The sequence below is a fragment of the Panulirus ornatus genome, chromosome 1 (assembly GCF_036320965.1).
Source record: "Panulirus ornatus isolate Po-2019 chromosome 1, ASM3632096v1, whole genome shotgun sequence".
Lineage (NCBI taxonomy): Eukaryota > Metazoa > Arthropoda > Malacostraca > Decapoda > Palinuridae > Panulirus > Panulirus ornatus.
The window spans coordinates 75345435-75363915 of record NC_092224.1 but is presented as its reverse complement, the minus strand read 5'-3'; the positions used below and the strand labels follow the sequence as shown (position 1 = coordinate 75363915).

Genomic DNA, 18481 nt, shown 5'->3' with positions numbered 1-18481 from the left:
TCTGATACGTGGTGGATGAAATTCATCCTGAGAACATGCACAGTAATGAGGCTGCGACAAAGTGAAGGAAGACCTTCATATGATTATCATCTGGCAGAAAAGAAGCCTCAGACTTTGCATATGAAAGACTTGGGAGTCGACATCATCTCTAACCTGTAACCGTGTCACAAAGAGGAGACAAACTGTTTTCTTGCAAATATCAGAATAGCTTTTAAGTATATGTTACTGGTTGCTTACCCCATCTTTTATGATTATTATCTATTTTCTTTGTCGTTTGAATTTGGTGGGTGGTACAGAAGCAAAGGTAAATAAGATGGAAGAAAAAAAATGGATTGTCTTGTGGAGAAAGTAAAGCAGATTGAGACTACGGTTGCACAAGAAAGTATCTCAAATAAAAGAGAGGTTTTAGAAGTTGGTTATGAACACAGAGATGTAGGAAGACAATAGGTAGATTGAGACTGGAATAAACAGATATAAGCTACTGGTGAAAAGGCGGATCAAACAGAATTTATTATGAAAGGAGAATACTGATCATAACGACTGCAGAAACAACTAGGATTTGTGGGAGACAAGAAGATATCGATAGTTAACCTGGAGGTGGAGGAACGAGAGATTTAAGAGAGGTATAAGAGCCCGAAGGACATGAGGGATATTCTCGAGTGTGTCATGAGAGCGAGACAGCGACGAAGATGATAACGAGGACTGAGGTAAACTGATAAATCATAGCAACAGATGTGTACGGTCTGTAACAGCGATATTTACTAGTTTCAGTCATGTGAAGAACATTTGAAAGTAACAATTATCAGGAAAAAAAATGTAAGGTGTAAGAGAGTGTGCGGTGAGCCGGGTGAAACACAGGAAGAATTGAAGGATTAATGACAGTGTTGATTAAGGAAATTGATTATAAAGAATAACGGAAGAGTGTTAGGTATTGTGGGAGGGATAAGGAGAGGTGGTGAAGAACTGTTATCTATCAATCTGTTGTAGGTAGGGACACAGTGATGATGATAGCTGTAATGTGGGAAGGAGGGATATGGAACAGACCGTTGCTACGAATGTCGAGAACGTTAGCTTTTACTTGTATTATATCATCACATTTGGAATATCCATATGTTAGAAGACAATGGAATTGGGTGATAACGGAAAGATAAAGTTAACGCAGCCGCATTTACTACAACAAAGTTAGATAAAGAAGTTCAAACGAGTGAAGTTTTACCAGGTGGTTACGCACACTGGAGAAAGAAGTGGGATGGAGACGTCGTGGTATTAACTTGGAATATGTGGTGTATTATGGAGATTAGAACACTGAATTAGGAGGGCAATAGTATTCGCTGTAATATCCTTGTGATGGTTATATAATGGCTCTTGTAAGAGTAACATTAAGACATCGAATCAATATGAGAATCAGACTAAGAGACTGATTTGTATGCGGAGAGACCAAGATGGAATAAGATGATTTTCATCCTGAAGAATATGTTTAGTACTTGATGACGTGTGAAGGAATGTAACGATGAGGAGGAAGCAACATGACTACCCTTCCTCCCTTGCCATTCCCCCAGCAGGACCCGGGCAGTTTAAACAACACGTTCACCAAGTTAGATCAGGTTTGACGTGCTGTTGTCATCAGTAGCAATACATATTGCATGTATATTACTGGACGGTCTTAATTTGTGTGTAATCAAGTATTAAATCATCCGTGGCCTTAAGGCTCAGATGGTGTCAGTGCGTCACACGGGTCAACCACTGTGTTGAGCCAGTACGAAGGAAAAAGATGCTGTACGAGATGCAGGAGAAACTTTTTAATACAGATTGTACAGTAAATAATCTTAGCAAGCATCATTCCTATGTTACTTTATTCACTGGTCTTCAGCAAGCAAATCTTACGGTTGCCTGACATGTGGTGGAGCTATCATCCTGTGGAACTTTACTAACTTTGTCAACTTGGCCCTTAAAGACTGTATGACCACATTGTCCTGCCGATACATTCTAATTCTTTTCGTTGACGAAGCTCGTATGTGACAGATGCCCTTGAAGTGAGGCAATTCAGGTGTTCAGTAAGCCTTCATAGACCAGCGGCGAGTGATGACCTCCAGGAGGAAGACGAGACTACTGAGGCCCCAGCCCAGCAGCAGGATGAAGAAGATTCCTTGGACATGCTCCAGGGAGAGGGCGGTGATGACCCTCTCCTTCGCCTTCTGCTGCTGTTTACGTTCGTAATCCACACCCAGGAAGTCCTCAGTCTTCTCCTGCAGAAAGAAGCCATGGGTTTATAAGATCTGTGATGTGCGTTCGACGCGTGTATGGTATGATTCTTGAATAAACGACTACCCAGCAGTCCAATAACCCAGAAACCAATAGTCTACACAATACTTTGTTACTGCCTTTATCTATGTCCATCAATTAAATCCGTGTATAATCATGTCCGTTACATATATATAAAGAACCTAAGACACTTTCCTGGGTTATAATCACGAAAAAGAGACTTGTAAAGTATAGTATATTGACCAAGACGTTCGCTCTTGAAGATAATAACAGGTATTGACCGGATCTTTATGTGTCAAGGTACGTTAGCGTGATCACCTTAAGCCAGTGCTGGATGAGTCCAGCCTCCACCAGTCGCTGGATCCCGTGGTCGAACTTGTACTTCCAGGCGGTGTTCTTCTGGAAGTACCAGCAGAGATGGCCCGGGTACAGCTGCTCTCGCAACATGTAAGCGTTCGTAACCTGGACGGGTGGCGGGAGAAAGGTGTGACTGTTAATCTCAAATGGGCAAAATATATATAACTTTTATGCACAGAAAATGCTTATGGAACTGGAACGAACCATTATCTATTAAGATATTCAAAGTATTTATACTCGTTTGGACTGATCATGATGCAGAGTGTAATTCTGAAGTGAAATATCATAAGGAAGATAATTCGCTGAATGCTGAAACATCACTGGAACATACCAGCTATTTTACGTTCACTGCTTTTACGAATATTTTGGTCAATCAACAAATTCACTGGTTTTCATCGACAAGTCGAAACTCAAAATTCCAAGAAAAAGAGAAGATAAGATTTCAAAGGCTAGAAACAAAGTGTAATGTGAATTGCTTTGAAAATATTCCCGTGGATTTCATGCAGTGACTCTCAGCACTTTTCATTTTTCGAGTTTATTGCTGAGAACAACATTGGAAAAGGCAAGTAGAGCGAGAACCTGGTAGACGTCAAAGATGTAAACTAGGCTGTAGGAGTAGCTCTCTATGTAGGCGTGAGTACCGTTCAGGACCGGGTACATGGACTCGTCGTCAGTCGAGTACAGGTCCAGCCGCTCCCCCAGGGTGCGGTAATAAGGATCCTTCGAAGATTTCAGGGCCGCGGGGACAAACTCGCCGTAGTCGTACATAGACACCCTGCAGGGAAGTGGTGTGTGGCAGAGAACGTCTTGATATGGCTGTGTATGAGAAGCCACGCGTGAATACAATATATGAGGAGCCACTTGTAAATACGTTATATAAGAAACCACGTGCGAATACAATGTATGAGGAGCCACGTGTGAACACAAAATATGAGGAGCCACGTGTGAATACAGTATATGAGGAGCCACTTGTAAATAAAGTATATGTGGAGCCATGTATAAATAGAGTGTATGAGAAGCCACGTGTGAATACAATGTATGAGGAGCCACGTGTAAATACAGTGCATGAGGAGCCACGTATGAATACAATGTATGAGGAGCCACGTGTGAATACAATGTATGAGGAACCTCGTGTAAATACAGTGTATGAGGAGCCACGTGTGAATACAATGTATGAGGAACCTCGTGTAAATACAGTGTATGAGGAGCCACTTGTGACTGCTGACAGTTCTGGACCCAGTAGGATTGTAACATCCTAAATCATTTGCAGACGACTTACGTGAACCAGTAACGACTACAGTCACCATGGGCCAGCTGCTTGGCGGTCTGGACGCAAGTCATTACCCGTAACCAAGCTACGACTGGCGTTCTGAGGTCTAGATGAACCATTAACTGTAACCTCCGTGGGCCAGCTGCTGGACGGTCTGGATACCTGTAGTCACTCTGGGCCAGCTGCTGGACGGGCTAGATACAAGCCATTACCTGTAGTCACTCTGGGCCAGCTGCTGGACGGTCTAGGTACAAGTCATTACCTGTAGTCACTCTGGGCCAGCTGCTGGACGGTCTGGATACGCTCAGGAAACACAGGGATGGTGAGGAAGGCGATGAGGTTGGCAGTGTAGGCGGTGGTGAGGATGAAGCAGTAGAGCCACCACGTACCGACGAACACCCGTTGCCAGTGGGAGGTGGGCAGCAGCGGCAGGCTGTGGCTCACCACCGGCCGTAGCAGGTAGGGCCACGTCCTCCCAACCCCGCCCAGCAACGGGTCCTCCTCCACCCACTCCTAGGAATATGAAACAAAATTCTTCGTTTTTGGACATCTTACGCCAGCTTAATACACGGTGGGTTAAAAGGTAATTGCAAGAGGTCAGTATCCACTGCCGAAGCTACAGGTAAAAAGTAGATGTAGCTGTGCAATGTGTTACAAGTGATAGTTACAAGAAAACTGTAATTCAGTATTAGTCGTGAAGGTATGGGAAACAAGCAGTCCTGGCGGGATTGGTACAAGAGTGTAAGTAGTAACAGCGGCTACTAATTACTGTACAGAGGGATAACAAGTGGTGGTTATACTTTCCTTCCCAGTAATGACCCGTCGCTCACCTGCAGGAACATAATGACGACAGCGATAATGAAGGTGGCGGTGACGGAGGCCCACACCAGCGGCATGAATGGGTAGTACACACTGCGCCACTTGGGCAGGGGAGGCGGGGTGAGGAGCGCTAAGCCGAAGCCCTCGTTCCAGTAGGACACGCTGGCGTCGAAAGCCTCGATCCGTTCGTTTGTGAAGCCGAAGTAGTTGACGGTGAAGTTCTTATCACCAGAGTGAACCATGCCCAACATGCCGGTCCAGGAACCATTTTCGTAGTCTCCCCAGTTGAGGTCAGGAGGCTCTGTGGTCAGGTGGTAGGTGAAATTTAGTGTCATGGCCAGGGCATCTAGCATCTCTACTTCCACGCCGTCACCTACACCTTCAGGATCCCTCTTGGACTGGTGCAGGTAAGGGTAATCGTCAAACCAGGTGCCGAGCCAGAACTTATAGCCATTGAAAGATGGAAAGCGGTCAGGGAAGACGTCCTCGAGAGACACAGAGACTGAAGCATTCCACACTCCCAGCGAAGTTATGGGATTTTCCCTCGAGAATGGGAGGTAAGTGTACGCCTCAGGCATGGGGACAGTTTTGCTGCTTTCATGTGACTGTCGCTCAAAAAGAACCAACTTCTCTGGCCCATTAAAAACTTCAGCTGTCAAGAGATGTTGAAATATATTCAAAGAAAGGCTAAAGAGTACCAGATATTTTGGGTTCCACTGGAGAGACACGGACTCAAAGAATGGCCGAGGATCCTCCTGAAACACGACTATATGGACAAGATTAGCTCCCCGCAGTACTGCCGGAGTCTGGCTTAGGGACCATGCTGACCCGTCGGAGGCCAGGTTGACCAGAATCCGGGGGTGATCCTTCAGGCCTGGAAAACTCAGTAGCTCCTTCAGTGAGTTCACGCCCAGGTGAGGGTCCAGATACAAGACGAATTCCCGCCCAGACAGAAGGCTTGGCAACACAGCTTGTAGCATGTCATGGCAACACAGGGTGTCCGGAGAGGTCTTAGTCTTCTGCAAAGGGTGAACTGCGTAAAGCAGGAACCCCAGTACTATCCATGATGCGACCAGAGTCCTTACTGCAACCATCTTGTCGTGGCCACAACACTCGAAGTTCCTCCCCAGCTGAAAGCGGCTGCCATCGCTTCATCCTTCCTTTATAATCCACGAGACGTGTTCATATATTCAGAGATCTTTTATCTTGAAAAGTTTTGGTCTTTAGATACGTTTTTTTCCTATCGATCATGAAAATATCACATCATCTCTGACTTGCTCTCCGGAAAAATCCACACGAAGAGGTGTCACGCCATCACTGTCTCAGGGATTTCGTCATAAAGTCGTAAAATGATAATGATACATCTATATTTTTCTCTCTCATAAGTGTTGTGAATTCCTGCATCACACACAAATAAATGGAGTTTGAGAAAAAGAAGCAGATGTAAGGATGTGACGTATACAATTCACTGAGGTGAACTGAAGTAATGGAGGTGAATTGTTAATGAGGAAAATTGGTGATATTTCACAAGAATATATATATATATATATATATATATATATATATATATATATATATATATATATATATATATACATATATATATATATATATATATATATATAAATATATATATATATATATATATATATATATATATATATATATAAATATATATATATATAAATATATATATATATATATATATATATATATATATATGTATATATATATATATATATACCTGTATTTATATATTCCTATGAGTCCACGGGGAAAATGAAACACGATAAGTTCCCAAGTGCACTTTCGTGTAATAATCACATCATCAGGAGAGACACAAGAGAGAAATATAAGTCAGTTGATTAACGAATATCTTAATCAGGAATTTACCAGAAAATTCTCTTGGAGGCCATGTGGAAATTGATAAATTTTATGGTGGGCAGACTGGTAAGGATCTTTCTGTTAGATTTAAGCAACTTAAATATAGTATAAGAACGGGACAAGAATCAAATGCCTTGTTTAATCACGTTAAAAACTATGATCATTGTATTGACTGAAGTAATGCCATCTCAGTTATTAACTCTAACTCTATTACCACGAGAAATATCGTTGAATCTCCTATTATCAAATACACAAAGAATTATTATCTTGATATTAGTGATAGGCTATACAAATTAGATAACTTTATTGTTGATGAAATTTGTAAAATGATAAGTTTATGAACGCTCGTTGTATGTCTTGGACAATCACATGTTTACCAAATGTCGTCCTAGCTTCGTCTCTTCGATGTATATCAACTGACTTATATTTCTCTCTTGTGTCTCCTCTGAAGATGTGATTAGTGCACGAAAGTTCACTTAGGAACTTATCGTGTTTCATTTTCCCCGTGGACTCAGGAATATATATATATATATATATATATATATATATATATATATATATATATATATATATATATATATATATACATATATATATATATATATATATATATATATATTTGTCGCTGTCTCCCGCGTTTGCGAGGTAGCGCAAGGAAACAGACGAAAGAAATGGCCCAACCCACCCCCATACACATGTATATACATACACGTCCACACACGCAAATATACATACCTACACAGCTTTCCATGGTTTACCCCAGACGCTTCACATGCCCTGATTCAATCCACTGACAGCACGTCAACCCCGGTATACCACATCGATCCAATTCACTCTATTCCTTGCCCTCCTTTCACCCTCCTGCATGTTCAGGGCCCGATCACACAAAATCTTTTTCACTCCATCTTTCCACCTCCAATTTGGTCTCCTACTTCTCCTCGTTCCCTCCACCTCCGACACATATATTCTCTTGGTCAATCTTTCCTCACTCATTCTCTCCATGTGCCCAAACCATTTCAAAACACCCTCTTCTGCTCTCTCAACCACGCTCTTTTTATTTCCACACATCTCTCTTACCCTTACGTTACTTACTCGATCAAACCACCTCACACCACACATTGTCCTCAAACATCTCATTTCCAGCATATCCATCCTCCTGCGCACAACTCTATCCATAGCCCACGCCTCGCAACCATACAACATTGTTGGAACCACTATTCCTTCAAACATACCCATTTTTGCTTTCCGAGATAATGTTCTCGACTTCCACACATTCTTCAAGGCTTCCAGGATTTTCGCCCCCTCCCCCACCCTATGATCCACTTCCGCTTCCATGGTTCCATCCGCTGCCAGATCCACTCCCAGATATATATATATATTTCTTTCTTTTTTCTTTCATACTATTCGCCATTTCCCGCATTAGCGAGGTAGCGTTAAGAACAGAGGACTGGGCCTTTGAGGGAATATCCTCATCTGGCCCCCTTCTCTGTTCCTTCTTTGGGAAAAAAAAAAAAAAAAAAAAAAAAAAAAAAAAAAAGAGGGGAGGATTTCCAGCCCCCCGCTCCCTTCCCTTTTAGTCGCCTTCTACGACACGCAGGGAATACATGGGAAGTATTCTTTCTCCCCTATCCCCAGGGATATATATATATATATATATATATATATATATATATATATATATATATATATATATATATATATATATATATTCGCCATTTCCCGCGTTAGCGTTAAGAACAGAGGACTGAGTCCTGAGTCTTAGAGGGGATATCTTCACTTGGCCCCTTCTCTGTTCCCTCTTCTGGAAAATTAAAAATGGGAGGGGAGGATTTCCAGACCCCTGCTCCCACCCGTTTTAGTCGCCTTTTACGACACTCGGGGAATACGTGGAAGTATTCTTTCGCCCCTATCCCCAGGGATATATATATATATATATATATATATATATATATATATATATATATATATATATATATATATATATATATATATATATTGTGTGTGTGTGTGTAGGTGTTAAGGGGCTCCGCCAGCAAGAAGTTACAACACATGTGAAAAGTCGCGTTTAGCGAGGGTGTATCAATAGAGCTTATAGTCTCGTCAAAGAATTTCTCACTCCAAGGGAGTCTCCATTTCCCTGTTACTGGAAGTAGCACGGTATTGGGCTGCAGGAACCTTTAGAAACGTCTTGGGTTATACCAGGATTCAGTTGGAGAGAGAGAGAGAGAGAGAGAGAGAGAGAGAGAGAGAGAGAGAGAGAGAGAGAGAGAGAGAGAGATTAAGTTCTTAGACTCATTCAAGAAATAAGACTCCGTTTTATACTGGTAGAGCATAAAAACTGTTTTACTACCGTATGTTATTGAATATAGTTTACACCTGCATAACTAGATGATGTCACTAAAGTTTCTTGGAATTTGTCAGCCCGTAAGATTAATAACAGAAGCGAATATTTCCATCACATTGTACATGTATGTGTTGGTGGAGATTTAGTATGCCTTTTATTTTACAGAATTATGAACAATAATGTCCGTTAGAATAACGTAACCTGGAATAGCACTTTGAGTCAGACGCACAGAGTACGCAAGAGGTAACATCTTAGCGTTTGCTACAGAATTAATATCTTGAGTGTACGATTTAGGTTAGAGTTACGGTACAGAACATGTAAATTCGAAAATATCAACGTTTATGTCATTGCTTAAGCTTATCCTAAACTTGAAGGTCGTCCGTGATATCAGTCGTCTAAAACATGCATTCTTTTTTTTTTCATCTAACAGACCTGAGCGGTAACCTTTCAAGAACTGCCGACATTAGGTTAAACATCAAAAATATTACACAGATAACTGGTAATCTACGCAGCGATAAAAATTTCTCCTTTTAATCTGCATTCCACCAAATATTCATAGTCTCTAATTGTGAAGAAGATACAAGGGGTTCGTGAGATTTTTTTTTTTTAGCATGGCTAGCTAAATGTTACCCGACTCGCTGTGTTAACTATGTTGGTGTCATTTTAAGTTTGAGCAGTAGGGAGGACTTGGCTGAGATGTCAACGTTCCTAATCTTGGTTGAATATTAAGAGAGATTTCCTCGCCGAATACTCACTTCTAGTGGGGCACCTTATTTAACAGCGACAGGGGAAAGAAAGCAGACGGGATGTCTTGCTCTTTGTTAAAGTTCATTCAAATTTCGTAACAGAAATGTTGTAGCTGTTGAAATTGTCGACTTCATTTTTTTTCTGATTCTGAGGATAGATCACATAAGAAAATAACAGTAGAGCTAGTTCATACGACCCTCCGAATCAGAGGAAGACGAAAGATTTTATCATCAGTCATCAGAAATTTGTAATGAACAAGATTTCATCACTATAGAAAATTTTAACATACCGGTATCTCAATAAGGAGAATCCCTTTTCCAGTAACTCCGGGCCGGGCGTAGCATTAGGTTAATTTGCTTGACAGTGCCGTGATCCTATTAGTCGAGAATCCTACTCGTTTATGATAATGTTAAGGTTGAAGAAAAGTTTGGTGCTATTGATCACCGAAAAATTACTTTTGAGATCGCTTTCAGCAGTACATGTAATGGTCAACATGACAGTGGCGAAAAATACCCGAATTTAAACGTGCAAAGTTTAATAATTTCGCATTGCTTTTGACAGGCAAACCTTGGATAATATGTTCAATGAAAATGACATGAACGTAACAAGCAAAAGCTTCAGTAAAATACCTCAACGCAGTAGAGGGAGCATACGAGCCAGTGGGTAGTATACTATCTATTTCTAAAACGAAGCCAAGGTGGTGGAACGGTGACATAAAAAGTGCCTCTTGTCTAAGACAGTAGCTCATTAGAAACGGAGAAAATCCAATAACCAGCATGAAAGAGTAAATCAAACACATTTGCGTAGAGAAAGTAAGATTCATATATCAAATTAAACATCATATATGAGGCGCTTGTTGCTCAAAATAATAAAAGAAACCTTAGAAGTTTTATAGTTATGTTGGAAGCAAGAGTCATTACCCAGTCAATAGGTCAATTAGTCACGGAAAACGATGACATGGTTCAAGACAGCAAAGTCGTAGCAGAACATTAAATGACTTTTTCTGCATTTGTATTTACGAATTAAGACACAACCCATATCCCGGATCCAATAAAGAAAATAGAAATAAATAAAATGGTAGGCCCTGATAAATTCCATCCCAGAACAATAAAAGAGGCGAAAAATGATATAGTTAAGCAATTGACTGCCCTTTTCAACAAGTCACTTGCTATGGGAAAAGTTTTAGATGAATGGAAGTTTGCCAATATAACACCGATATTCAAAAAAGGTAGGGTCACTGCCCGAAAATTATCGTGCTGTTAGCTTAACGTCTGTAGTTAAAAAACTTTAGGAAACCATCATTCGAAATCAAATTGTAAACCATTTAGAGGATCGCCATTTGATAAATGATTCTCAGCATGATTTTCGACGAAATCGATCATGTCTAATAAATTTGCTTGATCTTTTCTTTTTTTTTTATATACTATAAGAAACATGTATGCCGAAAGTAAAGCAGGTGATGTTATCTGTCCAGATTTTCAAAAAGCTTTCGATAAAGTTCCACGTCAAAAGCTGCTTGCAAAAGTCAAGTCACATGGCAGTGGTGAGGTTGTACTTCAGTGGACGGGAAATTGGTTGACTGGCCGTGAACAAAATGGTTAAACGTAACAAGTGGAGTGCCACAAGGATTAGTCTTCGAACCGGTTCTCTATCTCCTATATAGTAATGCTACTGATAATTGGGCTACATTGCAAAATATGGTACAAAGTTGAGATATAAATCTACTAATGAACTTGAATGTCCACAGCTTCAATCTGGTGGACAGGGCTCATACGTGGCACGTGTATTTTGATATCAATAAGAGCAAGGCTTTACATATCGGTAGTAACAACGAAAAGGTAAGCAACAGTATGAATTCTGTTGGACTGCAAAGGTAAATTGATATAATGACTAGGGAGTAATAATTTCTGGTGACCTAAAACCAGGAAAGTAGTGCACAGAAGCAATGAAAAGAGCGAACAAAAGTCCCGGATTCATAGGTAGGCCCTTCGAATTTCACTCTAGGGAAATCATCGTCACTCTTTACAATTCACTGGTTCGTCCACATCCACCTTACCTAAAAGAAAAAAGCAGACAGACATTGGATGAAGTACAGCATCCCCAAATTGTGGCTTATTTAGCATATGCCATATATTCAGACACCAGAATTTAGGACATATTTGGACTTAAGCTGGTACATTGTGTGGACTTTCCCCATCACATGGAGAGTAGAGTCCACATGCTTTCTGTTTAAGTAGAATTGTTTAGGTGTTAAATTTTCGAAGTAAACTCCTCTCGTGTGTAGCTCTGAGATCTGGTCTCTTCTTAGAACGGCATGACATAACTTTAAAAGAAAATAGGATATGTACAGTATAATATAACAAATGTTCCTTATCATACATTGAAATTAGATAACATCAGATGAAGAAACTAGCGATACGTGTCCCATAACAAAATATATTGTATGATTCAGTTGATGAAGAGTATATATATATATATATATATATATATATATATATATATATATATATATATATATATATATATATATATATATTTTTTTTTTTTTTTCTTTGTCGCTGTCTCCCGCGTTTGCGAGGTAGCGCAAGGAAACAGACGAAAGAAATGGCCCAACCCACCCCATACACATGTATATACATACGTCCACACACGCAAATATACATACCTACACAGCTTTCCATGGTTTACCCCAGACGCTTCACATGCCTTGATTCAATCCACTGACAGCACGTCAACCCCGGTATACCACATCGCTCCAATTCACTATTCCTTGCCCTCCTTTCACGTGAACCTCCTGCATGTTCAGGCCCCGATCACACAAAATCTTTTTCACTCCATCTTTCCACCTCCAATTTGGTTTCCCTCTTCTCCTCGTTCCCTCCACCTCCGACACATATATCCTCTTGGTCAATCTTTCCTAACTCATTCTCTCCATGTGACCAAACCATTTCAAAACACCCTCTTCTGCTCTCTCAACCACGCTCTTTTTTATTTCCACACATCTCTCTTACCCTTACGTTACTTACTCGATCAAACCACCTCACACCACACATTGTCCTCAAACATCTCATTTCCAGCACATCCATCCTCCTACGCACAACTCTATCCATAGTCCACGCCTCGCAACCATACAACATTGTTGGAACCACTATTCCTTCAAACATACCCATTTTTGCTTTCCGAGATAATGTTCTCGACTTCCACACATTCTTCAAGGCTCCCAGAATTTTCGCCCCCTCCCCCACCCTATGATCCACTTCCGCTTCCATGGTTCCATCCGCTGCCAGATCCACTCCCAGATATCTAAAACACTTCACTTCCTCCAGTTTTTCTCCATTCAAACTCACCTCCCAATTGACTTGACCCTCAACCCTACTGTACCTAATAACCTTGCTCTTATTCACATTTACTCTTAACTTTCTTCTTTCACACACTTTACCAAACTCAGTCACCAGCTTCTGCAGTTTCTCACATGAATCAGCCACCAGCGCTGTATCATCAGCGAACAACAACTGACTCACTTCCCAAGCTCTCTCATCCCCAACAGACTTCATACTTGCCCCTCTTTCCAAAACTCTTGCATTCATTCATATATATATATATATATATATATATATATATATATATATATATATATATATATATATATATATATATATATGTTAGATTATATGGGAGGGTATTGATTGGGGAAGAGCAGTGTGGTTTCAGAAGTGGTAGAGGATGTGTGGATCAGGTGTTTGCTTTGAAGAATGTATGTGAGAAATACTTAGAAAAGCAAATGGATTTGTATGTAGCATTTATGGATCTGGAGAAGGCATATGATAGAGTTGATAGAGATGCTCTGTGGAAGGTATTAAGAATATATGGTGTGGGAGGCAAGTTGTTAGAAGCAGTGAAAAGTTTTTATCGAGGATGTAAGGCATGTGTACGTGTAGGAAGAGAGGAAAGTGATTGGTTCTCAGTGAATGTAGGTTTGCGGCAGGGGTGTGTGATGTCTCCATGGTTGTTTAATTTGTTTATGGATGGGGTTGTTAGGGAGGTGAATGCAAGAGTTTTGGAAAGAGGGGCAAGTATGAAGTCTGTTGGGGATGAGAGAGCTTGGGAAGTGAGTCAGTTGTTGTTCGCTGATGATACAGCGCTGGTGGCTGATTCATATGAGAAACTGCAGAAGCTGGTGACTGAGTTTGGTAAAGTGTGTGAAAGAAAAAAGTTAAGAGTAAATGTGAATAAGAGCAAGGTTATTAGGTACAGTAGGGTTGAGGGTCAAGTCAATTGGGAGGTGAGTTTGAATGGAGAGAAACTGGAGGAAGTGAAGTGTTTTAGATATCTGGGAGTGGATCTGGCAGCGGATGGAACCATGGAAGCGGAAGTGGATCATAGGGTGGGGGAGGGGGCGAAAATTCTGGGAGCCTTGAAGAATGTGTGGAAGTCGAGAACATTATCTCGGAAAGCAAAAATGGGTATGTTTGAAGGAATAGTGGTTCCAACAATGTTGTATGGTTGCGAGGCGTGGACTATGGATAGAGTTGTGCGCAGGAGGATGGATGTGCTGGAAATGTTTGAGGACAATGTGTGGTGTGAGGTGGTTTGATCGAGTAAGTAACGTAAGGGTAAGAGAGATGTGTGGAAATAAAAAGAGCGTGGTTGAGAGAGCAGAAGAGGGTGTTTTGAAATGGTTTGGGCACATGGAGAGAATGAGTGAGGAAAGATTGACCAAGAGGATATATGTGTCGGAGGTGGAGGGAACGAGGAGAAGAGGGAGACCAAATTGGAGGTGGAAAGATGGAGTGAAAAAGATTTTGTGTGATCGGGGCCTGAACATGCAGGAGGGTGAAAGGAGGGCAAGGAATAGAGTGAATTGGAGCGATGTGGTATACCGGGGTTGACGTGCTGTCAGTGGATTGAATCAGGGCATGTGAAGCGTCTGGGGTAAACCATGGAAAGCTGTGTAGGTATGTATATTTGCGTGTGTGGACGTATGTATATACATGTGTATGGGGGTGGGTTGTGCCATTTCTTTCGTCTGTTTCCTTGCGCTACCTCGCAAACGCGGGAGACAGCGACAAAGCAAAAAAAAAAATATATATATATATATATATATATATATATATATATATATATATATATATATATGAAGGAAAATCATTGTAATATAGTGATCTTTGATATATAATGACAATTTACTACGACCAGTCTTGTGTAATAACGAATCACTTTTGCATTTATGTCTGTTTCACGGTGGATGTCTGCTTGGATCTTCAGAAATTACATGCAGTGTTGTATTAAGGTTTTTGGACCACTGAGGCGAAAATATTCTCTCCAAAGTGGCAAATGTTTGAAAATTTAAACCATACATAGTATATACAGGCTATAGTTATGAATAAAATCATACAAGCTCACACATTTGCAAATATCTAATTTTTATAAAATAAAAGTTAGTGAATATAATTTAAAGAGAATCGGATTTTATCATTTTTGTAGGTTGCGATCGTATTATTATATGTGCCTGTGCTATTGTATCCTTGCGTAATTCAATACAAATTAGATCTTCCAGTTTTCAGCCACCTCAAAAAAAAAAAAAAAAAATACAAAGTCGAGCCTTGGATAATGGCCCCTCACCCCTGACGTACCCACGACTACATGTGGTCTACATGGCTACAATATTGCGCCAGCTTGGCTACATCCTCCTGGTTACCTTGGCAAGTGTGGCGAACAGCAAAACAAAACATTGATAAAGATGATGGTCTGTTCAGGGGTGGTTTGAAGAACTGAATCTATTCAAGGGTAATCTTCAGAAAATGTCGAATATTGAAGCGAGCCGGTGTTAAGATAAGAAGCTGCTATCATTTCAGAAGTAGCCAGTGGAACGACCAAGGCTCATAGATAGTTCACTTGCAGGAGCATGATTCCCGGGTCGAGCCCGTGGTGAACCCCTCTTATGATAGATTAATACCTTGCTCTTGAGGAAAATGTATCAGTTTCAACTGTTAGTGTTGGTGATATGTGGCTGGTGTCAGCTGGTGTGGTGTAGCAGTGACAACATATTTACAGAGGAGTTGTACATACGACCCCTGGCCACTGGTCATGTCTACTCCCACTTCGAGTTCATCACCACCTGGGCCACGCCGGAGATCAGTGACTCTGTCGCCCAATATCATGACTTCAGTGAGTGTTGAAGAAATACTTGCTCTCCTCTTTTTCTGCCTCCAACCACTTATAGAAATGAGTATATTTTTAACCGGAATTTTAGTTTTTGTTATAATGAGATTAGTTTCCTCTGACTTTTCAAATATTTTTTTCAACATTAATTTTTGATAATAGGTTAGCACCACAGCATTATTTAGAACAAAAATATACAAAACTTTTATTAAGAAGGCATGGGACACTGCATTTCTTATGACTAAAGTTCATATCAATATAGAGTGGGCAGGGCTTAAAAGTAGAGAAATAAGGGGGTTGAAATATAGATCACACATAGTATAACAGTGGTATAGTAGTTTAAAGTTTAATTCTGCATTGAAATTAGCTTTGGGAAGTGCCTACATGTGTTTAAGGTGCATTACATATGCTTATTTTGATTAAAGAAATACCCACAGAGCATGATGTGGAGCATTTTGTTATATTAAGTAATGTTACATAAGGCGACAGTAGTATATTTGGCATATATAGCATTAATCAAAGCAGAAATTGGTAATACCCATGTCAGAGGATGAAGAAAACCTATGAAAATCTCAGCTAACCTATTGAGCAATTAAGATTTATTGTAATTTAGATATTCCAGTCAAAATGTACCTCACACGTGAAAGTGCACTTTCAGTGCAGTGTGGAAGTAACAAACAAATCAGCGTTCCCCAGCAGAGCACAAATATAATGTTTTGTCAAGTTCTTTTACAATAATCGTTATATTTTCTCAGATATATATATATATATATATATATATATATATATATATATATATATATATATAAAAACCCATATCTTTTTATTTTCCATAAATGTTTCACCATTTCCTGTGTTAGCTATGTATGGCCCAAATGGAAAATGAAATGTGCATATCTGTTCACATGCACTCTGTAAATGCCGTGTATGATGCACCAAAACCAGAGCCCCCAGTCTGCGATTAAGCCCCACACCTTTCTGTTGTTTCCTTGAATGCTTCTTATGCTTAGGTTCAACACATTTTCAGCACATCATCCCCTGTAAAGCAAAATGCTCCAGTTCACTATTCTATGGATAACTTGTACCCTTCTTATGTTCAGGCCCTGACCCTATCTATCTGTCAGTATCTCTTACACCTGTTCCCTTCAAGAACTCCCTCAAGGGAATGGCCATGGCAAAATAGTCTCCATAAATGGTGAACTCCAGTGTTGCTTTCTAGCTTTTAGTGACTCACCCTTAACAGGCCACTGGTAGAGGACAACTCTAGCTCAGTGTTTTCAGAGGCTCCTCCCAAATGTTCCTACTGGCTACTACTGCAAAATGTGTCTACCTAATGTTCCAACCTATTACTTTTACCTAATGCCCTTGCCTAATATTCCTACGTACTGCTTCTACCTAATGCTCCTGTTAGATGTACCTACTCCACTATGTATTTATTTATTTGTACTTGATCACCATTTCCCACATTAGCAAAGTAGAGCCAGGTAAAAGATGAAGAAAGACTCGTCCATTCGCATACACGTATATATACATGTACCCTCCATTATTCCACCTCCAATTTGATTTCCCACTTCCCTGTATTCCCTCCACTTCTGGCACATATATATCATCTTAGTCAACCTCTCCTCACTCATTCTCTCCATAGGTCCACACCATTTCAACACACCCTCTTGTGCTCTCTCAGCTGCACTTTTTTTTTTTACCATACATCTATCTCACACGTTCATTATTTTCATTATCCTCATGTGGCTCCTTGCCCTGTTCTCTCTTTTGGAAAGTAATGTAGGAAGGGATGATTTTCAGCAACCCACTCCCGCCTCTCTTTGTCATGTTTTACAGCATGCAGGGAATATGTAAGCAATATTCTTTCTCCCTTATCCCCAAGGATATATATATATATATATATATATATATATATTCCTATGAGTCCACAGGAAAAATGAAACATGAAAAGTTCCCAAGTGCACTTTCGTGTAATAATCACATCATCAGGGGAGACACAAGAGAAGAATATAACAGTCAGTTGATATACATCGAAGAGACGAAGCTAGGATGCCATTTGGTAAACATCCTTTTTTATTTATTTATTTATTATACTTTGTCGCTGTCTCCCGCGTTAACAAGGTAGCACAAGGAAACAGACGAAAGAATGGCCCAACCCACCCACATACACATGTATATACGTACACGTCCACACACAGCACATATACATACCTATACATCTCACCTTATACATATATATATACACACACACAGACATATACATATATACACATGTACATAATTCATACTGTCTGCCCTTATTCATTCCTGTCGCTACCCCGCCACACATGAAATGACAACCCCCTTCCCCCGCATATGCGCGAGGTAGCGCTAGGAAAAGACAACAAAGGCCACATTTGTTCACACTCAGTCTCTAGCTTTCATGTATAATGCACTGAAACCACAGCTCCCTTTCCACATCCAGGCCCCACAAAACTTTCCATGGTTTACTCCAGACGCTTCGCGTGCCTTGGTTCAATCCATTGACAGCACGTCGACCCCTGTATACCACATCATTCCAATTCACTCTATTCCTTGCATGCCTTTCACCCTCCTGCATGTTCAGGCCCCAATCACTCATAATCTTTTTCACC

At 40.4% G+C, this 18481-nt stretch overlaps 2 protein-coding genes across 3 annotated transcripts in view; one reads left to right on the top strand and one right to left on the bottom strand.

The window, feature by feature from the left end:
• Positions 1-1791: 1791 nt before the first annotated feature.
• LOC139749939 (ionotropic receptor 21a-like) lies at positions 1792-5856 on the bottom strand. The gene is made up of 5 exons (XM_071664367.1): positions 4720-5856; positions 4152-4402; positions 3199-3394; positions 2581-2724; positions 1792-2246 (listed from the first exon to the last, which is right to left on the bottom strand). The coding sequence occupies exons 1-5, from the start codon at positions 5800-5802 to the stop codon at positions 2052-2054; spliced, it is 1869 nt and encodes a 622-aa protein (XP_071520468.1). The 5' UTR covers positions 5803-5856; the 3' UTR covers positions 1792-2051.
• Positions 5857-15241: 9385 nt separating this feature from the next.
• Positions 15242-18481, top strand: part of PIG-T (phosphatidylinositol glycan anchor biosynthesis class T) — a 91179-nt gene continuing 87939 nt past the window's right edge. The window contains exon 1 of one of the 2 annotated variants that reach the window (XM_071663961.1): positions 15242-15851. In XM_071663961.1, coding sequence (XP_071520062.1) covers positions 15656-15851 — 196 coding nt within the window. In that variant the 5' untranslated portion in view covers positions 15242-15655. The remainder of the gene's footprint in view (positions 15852-18481) is intronic. The other variant, XM_071663970.1, reaches the window with a different exon arrangement.